This window comes from Electrona antarctica (genome assembly GCF_951216825.1).
Source record: "Electrona antarctica genome assembly, chromosome: 16".
Classification (NCBI taxonomy): domain Eukaryota; kingdom Metazoa; phylum Chordata; class Actinopteri; order Myctophiformes; family Myctophidae; genus Electrona; species Electrona antarctica.
The window spans coordinates 20,753,201-20,770,239 of NC_136797.1; the positions used below are offsets into that span (position 1 = coordinate 20,753,201).

Here is a 17,039-nt window from a genome sequence, read left to right on the forward strand (position 1 = left end):
ATATGGCTTATAGAGTAATGTCTTGCAGAAAACAGGCGTGAAAGGTTCACTTCTGTGATCTCTAACATTACACCTAGCTACACCTAGCTACACTTATTTCAGACATGCTCTATAGTATGTGAAGAGTCTGCCTGTGCTATTAACTCATTAAAAAAAAAGGGAAAAAAAAGGTTTTTCTCCTCTGGTGAAAAGCTGTAATTTGCGCGATGGCAGTCTCTCAGTCAAATCTGGTCACATTTGAAGTTCCGGTGAAATCCACCCAACGGCTTTTCGTCGTGTCCGTCTGTGTCTGTCACTGAATGGCAGGAGAGTCATCAGTATTCATCTCAGCTATACTGTTGCCAGCACCGGTGGCCTGGGAAAAACCCAAAATCAATAGCCTGTTCACTTAGGTTCAACATTCCTGATACACTTGTATTGACAGCTGATATACCTACAACACATGATCAGTTAAGCCTCCGTTATACCTACTCCGTTTTGTGCCGGTGTCGTGCTCCGTTGATAGCAGATCCACAAGCGAGCTCACGCTCACGAATGTGACGCGCCGTGAGCTTGTAGCTCTGCTATTTATGGCATGCAGCACTAGCGTGCAATGAAGTATAACTGAGGCTTTTACTGTCACCGGTGTCATCGGTATACAAACGCCAAAGGGTTTGCGAAAGATGTGCGCTCGCTAATATCCCATTTCATAAGTTTAAAGTAAAAAAAAGTACAATATTTGCCTCTTGACACGCAGTGGAGTAGAAGTAAAAGTATTGGAAATTGGAAATACACCAGCAGTATTTGAGTAAATGTACAGAGTACCAGTTAGGTTTCACCACGCAGTGTTTTAGTGGTGGTTTTCCGCTGGATCTGGCTGTGATCCAGGATGCACAGGGCTGGGTGTGGACAAAGTGCTCTGTCTGCTCCCCTGCTGGAGTGAGTCGGGTCACAGCGTCACGTTTCCAGTGTGCAGCGTATACTGCAGACAGTACCAGCTGCCTGACTCCAGCTAATGAGACTCGTGAGCTGGCTGTGATGATGACACACCTGTTGTGCATCAAGCTAATCGATGCACAAGAGCATGAATCAGCCACCCCGCCCCTCCCCACACACACACACACACACACACGCACACGCACACACACGCACGTGCATGCACGCACTCAAGGGAGAGAGGGGGAGGAGAGCTTCTGTTATGGCAGTTGTTGTGTGTTGTTGCTGTCGAACAGAAGCCTCTTATCGCCATATTAGTCTTCGTGTTCTTTGGTACATTAACGCCCTACTTGATCATACCTCACACAAAAGTATCCAAGATGGCAGATCCACATGCCTGAGGAAGGTCCGGAGGGACCGAAACGTTGCTTCATTAAATAAGACAATACTCATGTACCGAGCAAATACACAGCGTGCGGGTGTACCTTATTGCTTTCATTGAGATCCACAAGCTCGAAACACGGTTCGAAGCTACGCGTCTTGACTTGAGATCTGCACATCTGCTACATAATGCTGCTTGAAATCCTGAAAAGTAACCGTTTTGGTTTCCACCGGACAGAAACAATACAGTTGGGTGCCACCGATATTGTCCCTTATCATTTGACCCATTTAGGCCTGACCTCAACATTTTAAAAAATCCTTCTAAATCCTCCAGTTTTCTGAAATAAATATTTTCACGATTTTTCAAAAATAGCAGACCTACAAGCTCGTAGCGCGCCACTCGGTGGCGCGCTATGAGCTTGTAGATCTGCTATTTTCCAACAGCTAAATTATAACATAATGTTTAAAACACCAAAAGGGGTTCCCGCCCAAAATGGGTTAACTGTCCTTTTGCGCAGATCACGCAAACCTCAGCAAAAAGAAAAGGACAATATCGATGGCCTCCAACTGTATGTCTGCTCTTGTTTTCATGGGATGATACAGTACATACTCCCGTGGCGATAGAATATCGTAGGGTTGGTTACGATAATATCGATAACACTTAGCGTAAGTAATATCACAATATCCTAGATGATATATCTAGTGTCATGTCACACTATTGATTATAGTAAGCCTTGCCGAGACATGAGGCCCATAGGGGCCTATCTCCTGTTTCTGACACTAGTACGTCGCAGGGACTTTACCCCCCAATCCGATGCTACCAAGCAGGGTCCCATTTTTCATAGTCTTTGGGTATGACCTGACCCCGACCTCCCAGTCCCAGGGCGGACACTCTAACCACAAGGCCACTGAGCTTATTGACATTGATTATAGTATCGATACATTTGCCCAGCCTAGTTTGAATGGAAACGCTGCAGTCATGTATATTATAGAGCGTCGCAGTCCCGCCCCCTTTCATGACGACGACGACTTTTTCCCCATTCATTTTTCCCAAAAAGTATTTATTTAAATACCTTTAAAGCCTCGAACAAAGCCAACTCGGATCGTGACAAATCATGGTAAATGGTAAATGGTGCATTTATATAGCGCCTTTATCCAAGGCGCTTTACATAGATTGTGCATTGCATTCACCCATTCATACACAGATGGCAGCGGAAACCATGCAAGGCACCAACTAGCACATCGGGAGCAATTAGGGGTTCAGTGTCTTGCTCAAGGACACTTCGACAGTAACTCTGGGGGAGCCCGGGTTCGAACTGGCAACCTTGCGGTTCCCATCCAGGCACTCTACCCCTGAGCCACCGCCGCCCCAAATCATGACAACAAACACAATTTTTGGGCAGAAAAAAAATGAATGAGAAAGCTGCCTGCGTGCGTGCGTGCGTGCGTGCGTGCCTGCGTGCCTGCGTGCCTGCGTGCGTGCGTGCCTGCATGCGTGCGTGCGTGCGTGCGTGCGTGCGTGCGTGAGCGCACTCACAACACTCATTCACCCTCTGGTGGAGCACAGAGTTGAAATGAGGATGTGAGAGTCGTACTGTAGGTCACGTTTAGAACCTCTGGGCTTTTGCACTGGATCTAATTCTCACTGCATTGCACAGCACTTCTCTGCAGCATGCACTTTACACTCTCTCTGATTTTCAACTCTCTCTCTTCCCATTTATCGCTCTCCGTTAGGGGGTGTAAAATCCCCCCTAATCCGTTAGGGGGTGTAAAATCCCCCCTAATCCGTTAGGGGGTGTAAAATCGACATTCCGATACAGTTACTATATCGTTACACTCTTACTTTCATTTATTTCTTTTCAAAATCTTTTTATTTTGGTTTTATAACAGTATGGGTGTCAAGTCACAGGTTCATAGAAAAAAATAATAAAACATCAGATTTTAGTATCAGTGACTGAGCTATACAAACGTACTGTATGAATCACAGAGATCGTGGGCAGACTATATTATTGTGCAAAACATGCCCCTTTCAAGACAAAAGAAAAACATTTTCTCCCCTTCAAGTCCCAATTTAGTAATATATTTTTATATTTAATTCGGAATGTTGTCTGAATTAGAGTTGAATCTCAATTCCACTGATTCGTGCAGGTCTTTGCTGTTATTTATTACGAAGTGGCTTTTTCGTCGTGTCCGTCTGTGTCTCTCACTGAATGGCAGGAGAGGAGAGTCATCAGTATTCAGCTCAGCTATACTGTTGCCAGCACCGGTGGCCTGGGAAAGAAACCCCAAATCAATAGCCTGTTCTCTGGGACGCTTAGATTCAACATTCCTGATACACACACACACACACACACACACACACACACACACACACACACACACACACACACACACACACACACACACACACACACAGTCACACACAGTCACACACACACACGCACACACACACACACACACACACACACACACACACACACACACACACACACACACACACACACACACACACACACACACAGAGTGCAAGATTTTTGTCTCGATAGCTGATACACCTACAACTAATGATCGGTGTTGTGCTCAGTAAATACAACAGCTTGGGAAGTATGCTTCGTGGGGGTGTGTGTGTGTGTGTGTGTGTGTGTGTGTGTGTGTGTGTGTGTGTGTGTGTGTGTGTGTGTGTGTGTGACACTTATTATTGCTATAGAAACCATAACCGATAAATATTTGTATGAAACAAACCGCGTCACATGGTTGGACCATTTCCTCTTCTGTGTTTTGACTCGGAGGCCCAGTGTTGCTATGAGTGGACATTCTGTACACCAGTACAGTGTTGCTATGAGTGGACATTCTGTACACCAGTACAGTGTTGCTATGAGTGGACATTCTGTACACCAGTACAGTGTTGCTATGAGTGGACATTCTGTACACCAGTACAGTGTTGCTATGAGTGGACATTCTGTACACCAGTACAGTGTTGCTATGAGTGGACATTCTGTACACCAGTACAGTGTTGCTATGAGTGGACATTCTGTACACCAGTACAGTGTTGCTATGAGTGGACATTCTGTACACAAGTACAGTGTTGCTATGAGTGGACATTCTGTACACCAGTACTGAACTATCAGGCAGTGTTGACTAAAACTTAAGAAGAAACATGTTCGTCCACTATACCCTTTTTCACTGACGAAAACTATACATGGAAACAACATGAAAACTAAGCTATGATGACTAAAAACTAAGGCTAAATATATTGACAATTTCGTTCAACAAATAAAAACTAGACTGAAATGTTAGGAAGGGGACTAGTGGACAAGAGATCCAGTATAAGTCATTTTCCTGGTGACTAAAATGTGACAAACTAAAGGAAAACTATTCACAAGACTGTGGCTAAAACTAAAATCAAAGATTGCTGCCAAAAACAACACTGGTATCAGGCTAGTAAGCTATACTGTTTATACAGTAAGTTATGGATAGGTAAGTTTAGGGATAATGTTTAAGGCGGCGCGCAGCAACAGCCCCCCCCTCCCCTCCCCTCCCCTCCCCTCCCCCTGAGCGCTCATCATGACCACCTGAGTGGCTGAAACTGAATTAATTTCCCGTTTTGGACTAATAAAGGTCTTAACCCATTTTGGGGCGGGAATCCCTTTTGGTGTTCTAAGCATTATGTTGTACTTTAGCTGTTGAAAAATAGCAGATCTACAAGCTCGTAGCGCAGCACCGAGTGCCGGGCTACGAGCTTGTAGGTCTGCTATTTTTGAAAAATCGTGAAAATTTGGCCCAAATGTTTGAATATATTCTTTCAGAGCGAACGTTTTTAACTAAAATCATTGCTTCTCGGAGGTCCCTGGAACAACATATTTTCAGATGGGGGTCGGCGGGCAATTACATATATTTTTGGGGGTCCTTGATGTTTGAGAACGACTGATATAGAAACAGAGGTTTTTCTGAAAACTGTCATGATTTAGAAGGAATTTGTAGAATCGTCCTCAGGTCTAAATGGGATAAACAACAAAAACTAAAAAATCAGTGTGAACTGAGTGGTGCAATTCCCCCCCCCCCCCCCCCTCTCTCTCTCATTAGCAGGCAGCAGTGCAGCACTATCTCTCTCTCCGTTTCTGGCACAACAGCGCCACTTTTGGTACTCATTGGTACTGGTGCTCATTAACGTCACACACATGTCACACACAAACATAGTCACGGACATTGCTGTTCCTTGGAGTGGTTGCACCACTCAAAAAGTATACAACCCTGGGGGACCCTGGTCAACAATAATAACTTAAGAGGTTACATTCCTAAGCAGTTTAAAAGGGCTTTGTATAATTTCTTGCGTGCAGCGTCGCGCACCAAAAAACATCAGATCTTCAAGCTATAAAAGCACACTATAACTCCTGCCTCTCTTTCTCCTTGTTGTCCTGACAGCATTTCCATGATGGAAGAAAGGCACAGCAACAGATCGAGAGCTCGTGGAAGCAGCTGGAAGTGGTGAGTGACATCGACAACTTCTCCTTTGTTTCCATTCGTTTTACCTCCGTCAGTGGCGTGCACAGATAGACACTAGGGGGTGCTAGAGCACCCCCTGCCCTTTTGGAAAAAAATATAATTATTAATTATTATTATTTTTATTTTTTTGTACAGTATGTGGACCATGGTGACATTGATCAATTCTTGATAAAAAGCTTCTAATATATTATTTAGACCCCAAAATCTATAAATATCACACTATTAAGACACCCGGCCGGTTTCACGCGCTGCACAAGGTGCCCTTTTTTTCACTTGAGCACCTGCCCCTCTAAATGTCTGTGCACGCCACTGGCCTCCGTTCAGTGGCGGCTCAAAACTCTTACAGAAAAGTAGGCTGCAACAGTAACTGATAGTTCAATTCATTATCTTTGTGATATTCACACGGTTGTACCAAGGGGCTGTTGACAGTTTATATATTCACACGGTTGTACCAAGGGGCTGTTGACAGTTTTCCCTCAAGGTCATTCACAGAGTGTGCAGCATAAGCGAATAGCAACATTGTGATGTGTGCCATTGAAAACGTGCCAAAAGCTAATCTCGCATTCTTTATGGCACATTTTTGGCAGTAGAAAATACAGAAGGCTTAAGTTCATGGCCAGCGGATACTCCTTATATACTTGACCCTAATCTTGGCAGCGTTGACCTAAAGGTGAGAGGAGGTGCAGCTTGCCACTGGCCACAAGGTCCCCGGTTCAATCCTCCATATACATACCTGAAGGAGTACGGGGGATTGAAGTGAGTGACTATACCACTCATATCAGCCATCCTTGAGCAAGGAACTGAAGCACAAACTACAGCAGAGCTGCTCAGCGGTCAACAACCAGTATATAGGGCCTTTCAAACGTGAAGCGATTTAACGCGCCTATAGTTCGTTTTCAATGAGACCGCGGAGCACTGGGGAGCAGTCGCGGTGCGACAACGCAAGCGTATTTACGCGAGCGCGGTGCCGTGAATTTGTTGCGCGCGTGCTCGTTTCGTACACACGCCCGCGACTCACCAGACCTGGATTCTGTTTTACGCTTGCATTGTTGCGCCTCTCTTGAGCAGACCTGTAGAAGACCTGTCGTTGATCCAGGCAACGAGAGGGAGAGGGAGAGGGAGAGGGAGAGGGAGAGGGAGAGGGAGAGAGAGGGAGGGAGAGAGAGGGAGAGAGAGAGAGGGAGAGAGAGCAGACACCTTGTATCTCCACATTAAAAAAAGACAGAGAAATCTGAAAATCACTGCCCTACTTTGTTGTATAAGAGTGTATAAGCACAAAAGTAGTGAAAAAGCGGATATATACAAGCTCACGACGTGTTCGCATCGCGGCGCCTTGCGGGCTTGTAGAACGGCAAACAAAAAGTAATGATTATTCATTTGGAACACATGAGGTTCTTTTTTTTTCTCTCCACATCCTGAAAAGTATTGGATTTTGGACATACAAGGTTTCCACCCGACAGTGACGATATAATATATGACTGCCTTGTCCCCCGTGCGTGCGTGCGTGCGTGCGTGTGTGCGTGCGTGCGTGCGTGCGTGCGTGCGTGCGTGCGTGCGTGCGTGCGTGCGGGCGTGAGACTGTTGCGCGCTCAATGATTCCATTGTGTGCGTGGCAGCCTGGCAGGGTTCAGAGGGCACACTCACACAACAACCAGTGATTGTTCAGTCCGAGGGTCAGAGAGAGGGACGGATGAATCGCCTTTCTGTACACAAAGAAATGGCCACCATGAACATTTGTTTAATCTGCGGACTGTAAAACTCAGACAGAACCCGGCTTTTTGCTGCCGAGCCCTGCAGCCAGAGACAGACAGCGACTGGCCTCTGTTGCGTTTTACAATGCGCGCTCTGATATGCATATGACGAACGCGCATATGCTCTCTGACGTCCATTGAAATCCTTATTTAAAGGTCGTTGCATATATAGAGTATAACGCAGTATAACTGTGCGTGTGCTATATTAAATGTATATGTATGTAATGTATATCAAATGCCGGCTAAGGTGGCAGTTTTTTTTTCCAGCTCCAGTCTAGTTAGAATCTAGTTTTTGCGAGCCAGACCGTTGCCTCCCACAATGTTCAAATGCTTTCCATCACACAGTCTGGAGCAACGGAAGCGCTGGAAATGATCTCCCCCCCAACTGTAAATCAAAAAGCTTCAAAGCATAATATAGCTTGGTCCTTAGCAGAAATGAAATTATGACGAAGATATGACGGGAGGTGTAGTTCCAGACTCTACAGTATACAGTATACATAGCATTCAGAGATTGTGGAATAGTAGTTTGGCCACACGTCACACGTGGATATTTTCAAATGGCCGAAATGAAGTGGTTAATGTAGAATCAGAATGTCAGAATCTACCAAGTCACCAGTAACTAAAGTTATAAAATTGTAGCGGAGTAAAAGTACAATATTTGCCTAGAAGTGGAGTGGAAGTACTGAAAATTGGAAATACTCCATCCATCCATCCATCCATCTTCAACCGCTTATCCGTAGTCGGGTTGCGGGGGCAACAGCTCCACCAGAGTTTAGTGACTCCCTCCTGGGGGATTCCGAGACATTCCAAGGCATTTCCAAGGAAATAAGTAAAGTAAAAGTACCATAAAATTGTACTTAATTACAGTACGTAAGCTAATGTCATTAATTACTTTCCACCACTGGATATAGATATTCGTCCATGGGACGATTACATCAACCAATATCTATATCCGGTCTAGACCGGATCACACTACCGTAGTCAGTAAAAAATAAAAATAAAAACTCCTTTCCACCATGTGGTAAACCTGGTGGCGTGAGGTTATTAACCCATTTAGACCTTTTAAAAAATGTCTTCATGACAGTTTTCTGAAATACCCATGTTTCTATATCAGTGCCGCTCAATATTTCATGTCAAGGACCCCAAAAAGTATATGTAATTGGCCGCCGACCCCCCATCTGAAAATATGTTGCTCCAAGGACCCCTCAGAAAGAGTTAAAAAAGTTCGCTCTGAAAGAATATACATGCAAAGATTTGCGCCACATTTTCACGATTTTTCAAAAATAGCAGCTCTACAAGCTCGTGGCGCGCCACTCGGTGGCGCGCTACGAGCTTGTAGAGCTGCAATTTTTCAATAGCTAGAGCATAACATACTGCTTAAAACACCAACAGGGGTTCTAAAGCCTGCAGTCAAGTGATGTGATTGTGTTTTTCCTGTGGACATTCTCCAGTGTAAAAGACGGTTCGAGAGGGACTGCAAAGAGGCGGACAGAGCACAGCAGTACTTCGAGAAGATGGACTCTGACATTAACGTGACTAAAGCTGACGTGGAGAAGGTACGTAACGTAGCATCATTCATTCAGAGTTTACAGACGTGTAAGGGTCCATTTGGTTCCATTTGTACACTCTCATATAGTTACAGACCTGTAAGGGTCCATTTGGTTCCATTTGTACACTCTCATATAGTTACAGACCTGTAAGGGTCCATTTGGTTCCATGTGTACACTCTCAGAGTTACAGACCTGTAAGGGTCCATTTGGTTCCATTTGTACACTCTCATACAGTTACAGACCTGTAAGGGTCCATTTGGTTCCATTTGTACACTCTCATATAGTTACAGACCTGTAAGGGTCCATTTGGTTCCATGTGTACACTCTCAGAGTTACATACCTGTAAGGGTCCATTTGGTTCCATTTGTACACTCTCATATAGTTACAGACCTGTAAGGGTCCATTTGGTTCCATGTGTACACTCTCAGAGTTACAGACCTGTAAGGGTCCATTTGTATACAGTACTCTCAGAGTTACAGACCTGTAAGGGTCCATTTGTATACAGTACTCTCAGAGTTACAGACCTGTAAGGGTCCATTTGGTTCCATTTGTACACTCTCAAGAGTCACAGACCTGTAAGGGTCCATTTGGTTCCATTTGTACACTCTCAGAGTTACAGACCCGTAAGGGTCCATTTGGTTCCATGTGTACACTCAGAGTTACAGACCTGTAAGGGTCCATTTGTATACAGTACTCTCAGAGTTACAGACCTGTAAGTGTCCATTTGGTTCCATTTGTACACTCTCAAGAGTCACAGACCTGTAAGGGTCCATTTGGTTCCATTTGTACACTCTCAGAGTTACAGACCCGTAAGGGTCCATTTGGTTCCATGTGTACACTCTCAGAGTTACAGACCCGTAAGGGTCCATTTGGTTCCATGTGTTACACTCTCAGAGTTACAGACCTGTAATGGTCCATTTGGTTCCATTTGTTCACTCTCACAGTTACAGACCTGTAAGGAACTGGCCTTGAGTCCAGACTGTATATTTTTTTTCTCAGGCTGGTACACCTGCTATTTGCTACTGTCAGAACGGTCCCGACCAATCAGAGGCGCTGCGGCTTCTGATTGGTCTCTAATAAAGTCACTTCCTGACTTGCCTACATATAGGTGACGTTTGGGAAATCCAGCTCAAACAGTATGATAGCCAGACGGAGATGCAAAGTGGGGGGGGGGGGGGGGGGGGGATTTGGAACGCCCTAAATTAATCAATGAAGGGAAGCGTTAAGGAAATCGGACCGTAGGCCTTATATACACAGATAAGAGAAGTGTGTTTGTCTCTGCACATCTCATGCACAGTAAATCTATGACCAGCATGTGCTGAAGTGTAAGTGTGTGTGTGCGTGTGCGTGTGTGCGCGTGTGTGTGTGAGTGTGTGTGCGTGTGCGTGTGTGTGTGTGTGTGTGTGCGTGTGCGTGTGCGCGTGTGCGTGCGCTTTCTGCTGGCTCATATCCATCAGTATACGATCAATGCATGCAGTGATGAGCACACAATATGAAGCAGCCCTCTGGCAGCTGATATGTCACGTCTAGGGGTGCAGAAGAGATTCATCAAACTAATTGATTTTACCATAAAAAAATATTTTGAGTGAAACGTTTGAAATGTTATTTTTTTTTTCTTTTTCATTCAAGTTTATTTTTTCTCGAAATTACACTGAGTAATTCAAAGTCATTTTCAGTGTTGTCGAGTAATAGAAAATGTGAATTAAAAGAAATCTAAAAAATACGGGAAATAGAAGATCGAAAGTCGTCGTGAGACATGCAGAAATAGTAAATACTCGGACTCTCCAATGGAAGAGTAATCGTGAACACAGCTTCTGAACCATTCTTTAGCCCCATGGTCACTGAACGAAGTATTGGACCCCATAGACACAACAAGCCACACAATCTTCCCAAGATGTTTCATAATAAAATGGCATTTTTTTCTCCCCCAGAGAGAAAATCAACTTGCAGGGTATCGACCTTTCGCTGTCCCAGCAACGCACTCTCGCGGGATCTATAGCACCAGTCAACGATACATAAAAGACGCCCACTTAGGAGACCATTTGTAGGATTTGTGTACCATTTCGCCTCTAGTGGCTTCCAATTGGGACGGTCTATCTTCCTAAATCAACCATCTTTGGTGCTAGTGCTTCTCCATTAACATTCAGAGCAGGGCGAGCTTAGCAAAGCACTATGGGTAATGATTGTGTGCTGGTGCCGCTTCATCAGCAGTCGGAGCAGGGCGGGCTCAGAGTCGACGTGCTTTGGACACGATTGTTATGCTAATATGGACCAGAACAACGACTCCCTCTGTCCCGCCGGACCCCGCGGCCAAAGAGCCACAATAGGCTGAGAATAGCCCTGACTGGACCGAGAGTATCGGGCCTTTCTGTCTGGACTGTATGTAGGCTATATGAGTTTAGAACACACACACACACACGCACCCACATGCGTGCACGCAAGCGTGCATGCACGCACACACGCACGCACGCACGCACGCACGCACGCACGCACGCACGCACGCACGCACGCACGCACGCACGCAGCATGAGGCTATTTTCGTCAAAGAGTTTTTGGTGCAGAGGCAAAATAACGCTAGCGGACCTAGAATAGAGTCATGGGGAAACCAGCCAATGAAGTATACAGTATAGTTCATCCAGGTTTGTCTATAGATCACACCAGCATAATATAATATTGAAGTATTTAAGTAATGTAAATTGATCTGACTGGTTTTAAGTGATGAACACTTGCTGTATGCTAGAAAGACAGATGCCACGATCGACAAGCCTGGGGCTCGCCAGCCCCAGGCTTGTCAAAACAAAGTCAAATAATTTAAAGTAATTTACTGTAGATCGATCTGAGCAGCAATACATGCTGCATTATAGTACGCTACGTTACAATTAGGTTAGGTTAGGCCAATCCTTTGAAGAAGCCTTATTTTGTATCTTAATTCAGTGAAGTCTCACTGAAAGAACAGGCCTATATACAGTACATGTGCGCAGGCATGTTGATGTGCGAGTCTGTGTTGTCATCTGTCTTCAGGGGCAATATACAGTAGGTCAGCTCTCGGATTACAATCATATTACGCCTTATTTATACTATAGTATAAAAAGAAACATGTAAAGGTCAGCTTGGAATATATCCCTAACATTAACATTTTATTGTGCTGCCGGGATTCCACGTGGGAATCTATTATCTGTTTTGGATTTAGTTTGATTAGATTTTCATCTCTCGTGCAGGGCCCTATCTGACCTCGTCTTTTCCCAAACCCTCGCAAAAGTGACATACCGCACAGGGAGAGCAAAAAAATGGCTGCCGTGTGAACATGCCATATCGGGCTTTTATTATTCCCCCCCAAGAGTCATTAGAACTCTATTAAAAAGTGAATTTCAGAAGGCCTCCTTTGTCCCTGATCTGTATCTCCCCCGGTCAGGGCTAATGAATAGAGACGGGTGTTTATGGAGCTGTGCTTTTTTTGAGGTTTGCTGTGTAGTTTCTAGCAAAACCTCAAAGTGCTCCCTCGATCCTCTCGCTGGAAGACAGAACCCTCAATTTGGGGTCTGGATTCCACAGCCCTGATATCCGGGCTTCCCTTCATGCGGTTCTTTAGGCTAGGGGATCCCTCAAACGCACGCACGCACGCACGCACGCACGCACGCACGCACGCACGCACGCACGCACGCACGCACGCACGCACACACACACACACACACACACACACTGGTGAGATGTATTAGTAACTAAGTACATTTACTCTAAGTACTGTAATTTTGGGGTGAAAACAAAGAGGTATTTTGTTAAAAGGTTAACCCATTAAGACCTGAGGCTGATTCTACAAATGCCTTCTAAATCAGTAGTTCTCACATTTTCATGACCAGCGATTAGGCTTTGGTGCACTACTCCTCCTTGTGGATAAGGGGAGGGCTGTCTTACTGAGACGACATGTAGTCCAGGAAGTAAGTTAGCCCAGTGTCCATGACATCACGGACACTAAAATATCTAAAAAACCCACATGTAAACCCCCAGGAAACTGTTTCTTGTCTCCCAAACATCATTCAAATAAGATCTGGTTGCGAAAGGGGTGAAGTGTCACAACTAGTAGACCCAGTAGTGACTTCCCCCCCCCCCCCCGACTGTGGAGAAGCGTAATTGTAAACCATCGAGGAACAGGAAACAACGGTCCCGCCCTCCACTTCCCCGACAGTTGAAGTGGTTTGGCCGTCATGTGGAGGGTGGCCGTGTTGATACTCATTCCAACATACCCACTCACTCACTCACACAGTCTGTGGTGTACGTATGTCAGGCCCCGTGGAGGTCCGCGGACTCCGCGCCATGCTTCTGTAACAGGATATCGTTACGCTGGAAATGGCTTTCTCTTTGAGGGGCGCTATACCCAGCTTTTAGTTGTGTGTTCACAAACTTTGTCTTACGCAAACATTAAATTCCCATTGTCGATGAATGGAGAATTTTACGTCATAGTGTCTGAGCAAATGGACATAGGGCTGCATCTTGCACCACCCCATCCCTAAACTTATTTGCCATTTTTTACTATTTTAAAACATCTAAAAATAGTTCAACTATAGCCAATCTACATCGACACATTGTCAGCTTGTAGATCGGCTATTTGTACTATTTTAAAATGTTTTAAAATAGTAAAAAATGGCAAATAAGTTTAGGGGTAAGGGATAAGGGGTGGCGCAAGATCTAGGGCAGAGTGTCTATTCTACGTCATGATGATGTACGATGATAAGAGCGCCCCGCACTTCACAGGGGTGTGATTTTAATTTGTTTTTCCCACGATTTTGCAACCCATTCTTTCACCTAGTGTCAATATTATTTCATGTAATCCTGGGCGCTACACTTCCTCTGCCGACCTGGGGAGAGCAGTGGACTGCTGGAAATGGCTAACAATTCTTTCTGCTTGTGTGTGTGTGTGCGTGTGTGCGCGTGTGTGTGTGTGTGTGCGTGCGTGTACGTGTGTGTGTGTGTGTGTGTGTGTGCGCGCGCGTGTGCGTGCGTGCATTTGTGTGTGTGTGTGTGTGTGTGCGTGCGTGTGTGTGTGTGTGTGTGAATGTGCGTGCGTGTTTGTGTACATTTTATTTTTCTGCCATGCCTTGAAGCGATGTTCGAAGGTAGGTAGGTCCACTGGACACAGAATGAGTGGGAGCACAATGTGGGAATGCACGCACACACACACACACACACACACACACACACACACACACACACACACACACACACACACACACACACACACACACACACACACCCCTATATATATATACAGTGGCGTCTGAGACACGGCCGCAAACATGTACACACAAATCCACAGTGTTGATTTAACGCTTAAGAGTTAAAGGCCATTCCCTGTGTTTTTATGTAACAAAACAATACATATTTTCTTTACCCGTCATTTCCCTATAGTTAGGGACAGTCATTCTGTCCCTATTCCAGCAGTCAGCCACTACCCGTAGGTAGTTGTATATTGGTGTTTTCACTGTTTATTTTGGGTAGACGAGGCCGTTTCTGGGGCTACCAAAACACCAACATACAGCTATGAAGGCTTATGTATGTTTCTGCGGGTAAACACCACCACCACACACTAGGGCATTAAGCAACTAGTCGACTAGTTTACTAGTCGACTAGTAAATCCACTAGTCGACCTTGTTGGTACTAGTTGACTAGTTGATAAGAAAAAAATAAAAATAAAAAAGTTTATTTTTTATTTATTTTTATTTTTTCCCGATTTTGTAGGCCTCAAGATCAGGTAGATTATAGTTATAGTCACCAATGTACACAGTTTTTAAATGTACAAATATGTATTTTAAAACAACTAGTCAACTAGTAAAAATGACTAGAAGTGAATGCCCTACCACACACTACTCCAGTGGCTGGTGAATGGTGACGCCTGCCGGTATAGAGGAGAGAATGATGGGTACAAAATGTTATACACAGGTTTGTTATGTAAACACAGGGCAAAGTTCCATATACGCCTTATGCCTTTAAAACTATATGGCCTATAGTTCAGACTCGCGCTTCGAGACGAGATCAGGGTTTTTTAAGCCCGGTTTTCACCGCGGCGTACGGCGGTGTCGCGCGGCAAAAATAGCCGACCTACAGGCGACGCGTGAGCTCGTGTTGGTCGGCTCTTATCGGTGAGCGACACCAACGCACGCCGGCTGTCCTGGAGCATAACTATAATGTCGTCTCTTGTCGGGTGCAAACCTCATATTATGTCCAAAACTGTTGACTTTTCAGGAATCAAATTCGAAAAATGGCAAAAAGCAGCAAAGATCGACACGCTCCTGTCAGTTTTATGTGACAGGAAGAAATGTTTTATAGATCGGAGGTTTCTGCCCGACAACGACGATGTGTTTAGACATTAGAACGTTGTGGAGACAAATCAAAGCGGTCTGAATCACCCTTTGACACTGTGCGTTTGTTTTGTATGCCGATCCCTCCGACACACACCTCTTGTCCCATCTGCCCATTCTGCTCTGCTGTCCATGCCACGGTCTGCCTCCCTGTCCTCCACTGGGCCTTGTGTTTCTCCTAGAGGTGTGCAAAAAGAAGAGACAAAGGGGCTTTGGTATAATGTGGGCTGAGCGTTGTGTCTTGAGTTGGTGTCTGTCTGTCTGTGTCTTAATCAAAATATCGTTTTACAAATTCTAATAGTCTATGACTGTGTCAAAGGCATAGCCATTTCCCCAGTTCAATTATGATTATTTCAGGGGGGTCATGGCCTAAAAAAGGTAGAGAACCCCATATTGCTGTAGTGTAGATATAGCTAGTGGTACAGTACTTCCTTGTCAGCGGCAACAGGATGTGGGGAGGTTATGGTGACAGTAATCTCGCGTTGCCAGACTGTTGCCTCTCGCAATTTTCAACCGCTTCCGTCATAGAGTCTGGAGCAACGGAAGCTCCGTCATGAGTCAAATATAAAGCGGAAGTGGAGCCTCCTCCCCACTTCCGTTTCCTCTTTACAGTCGCACAAATGTATCCTACTGTGATATAAATAGAAATAATATAAGCATATATTGCTTGCTTGCTTGCTGCTTAGCAGGAATGGAAATAAAATCATAAAATGTAGAGATATTAGGGTTGCCATGGTGACATAGTGTACAGAATCATGCCTCGTCATAACACACCTGCTTTGCAGTTCAACTTGCATGCGTACACACACACACACACACACACACACACACACACACACACACACACACACACACACACACACACACACACACACACACACACACACACACACACACACGTGTAGTACATTGCACACACATGTAGTGTGCATGTCTGCACCACATGTGCACGGTCCGTGAGATGTGTTGTGAACGCATGCACACATGCAAGCACTCACACACGCAGTAGGCCTGGCTGTCACTACATAATCCTAAAGCCTGGATCGCAATTCTTCTAAATAATCGCTATTACTTTTGCATAATTGTCCGAATTGATTCCATTCATCTGTATTAATTAATCTGTTGAAAAAAATAAGATGATCGGCAAGCTCACAAACTATTTTAGATATTTTTGAAAAGTTTTGTACAATTAGTAAGTATTATGGCCTGCTTTGGGCATATTTTATTTTGTTTATGAAAAAAACATTTGTTATTTCCAGTGTTCAATATCAAAAACACAATTAAATCATTAATTGCATTTCGGATAACTCACGAATAGATTGAACAAATATTTATTGTAGAATGGCGTTCGACTCTGCTACCTTTTCTCCCCGTTCGGCACCAATTATACAGCCCTCATTAAACATTAAGAGCAGGGAGATAGATATACAATAACAAACCCCCCCATGGGGAACAGAAATAGCAGAGCCCACCGGTGTTGCTGGGGTGGCGGTGGGAGCAAACGGCGCATAACAACCAACCAGGAACGCATAACAGAAGGAGCAATGCAGTCTTATAGGTGAGCTTAAATACCCCACCCAATTGGT

At 44.8% G+C, this 17,039-nt stretch overlaps 1 protein-coding gene across 12 annotated transcripts in view; it reads left to right on the plus strand.

Annotated features, from left to right (window-relative positions):
- The window catches only part of fnbp1b (formin binding protein 1b), a gene marked incomplete at its 3' end in the record, with an annotated part of 128,583 nt that overhangs the window by 61,641 nt on the left and 49,903 nt on the right, over positions 1-17,039 (plus strand). For all 12 annotated transcript variants that reach the window (XR_013791888.1, XR_013791889.1, XM_079524163.1 and 9 more), the window contains exons 5-6: positions 5,719-5,781; positions 9,002-9,106. Coding sequence is in view for 10 of the 12 variants with exons in the window: in XM_079524163.1 (XP_079380289.1) it covers positions 5,719-5,781; positions 9,002-9,106 (168 nt within the window). The remainder of the gene's footprint in view (positions 1-5,718; positions 5,782-9,001; positions 9,107-17,039) is intronic.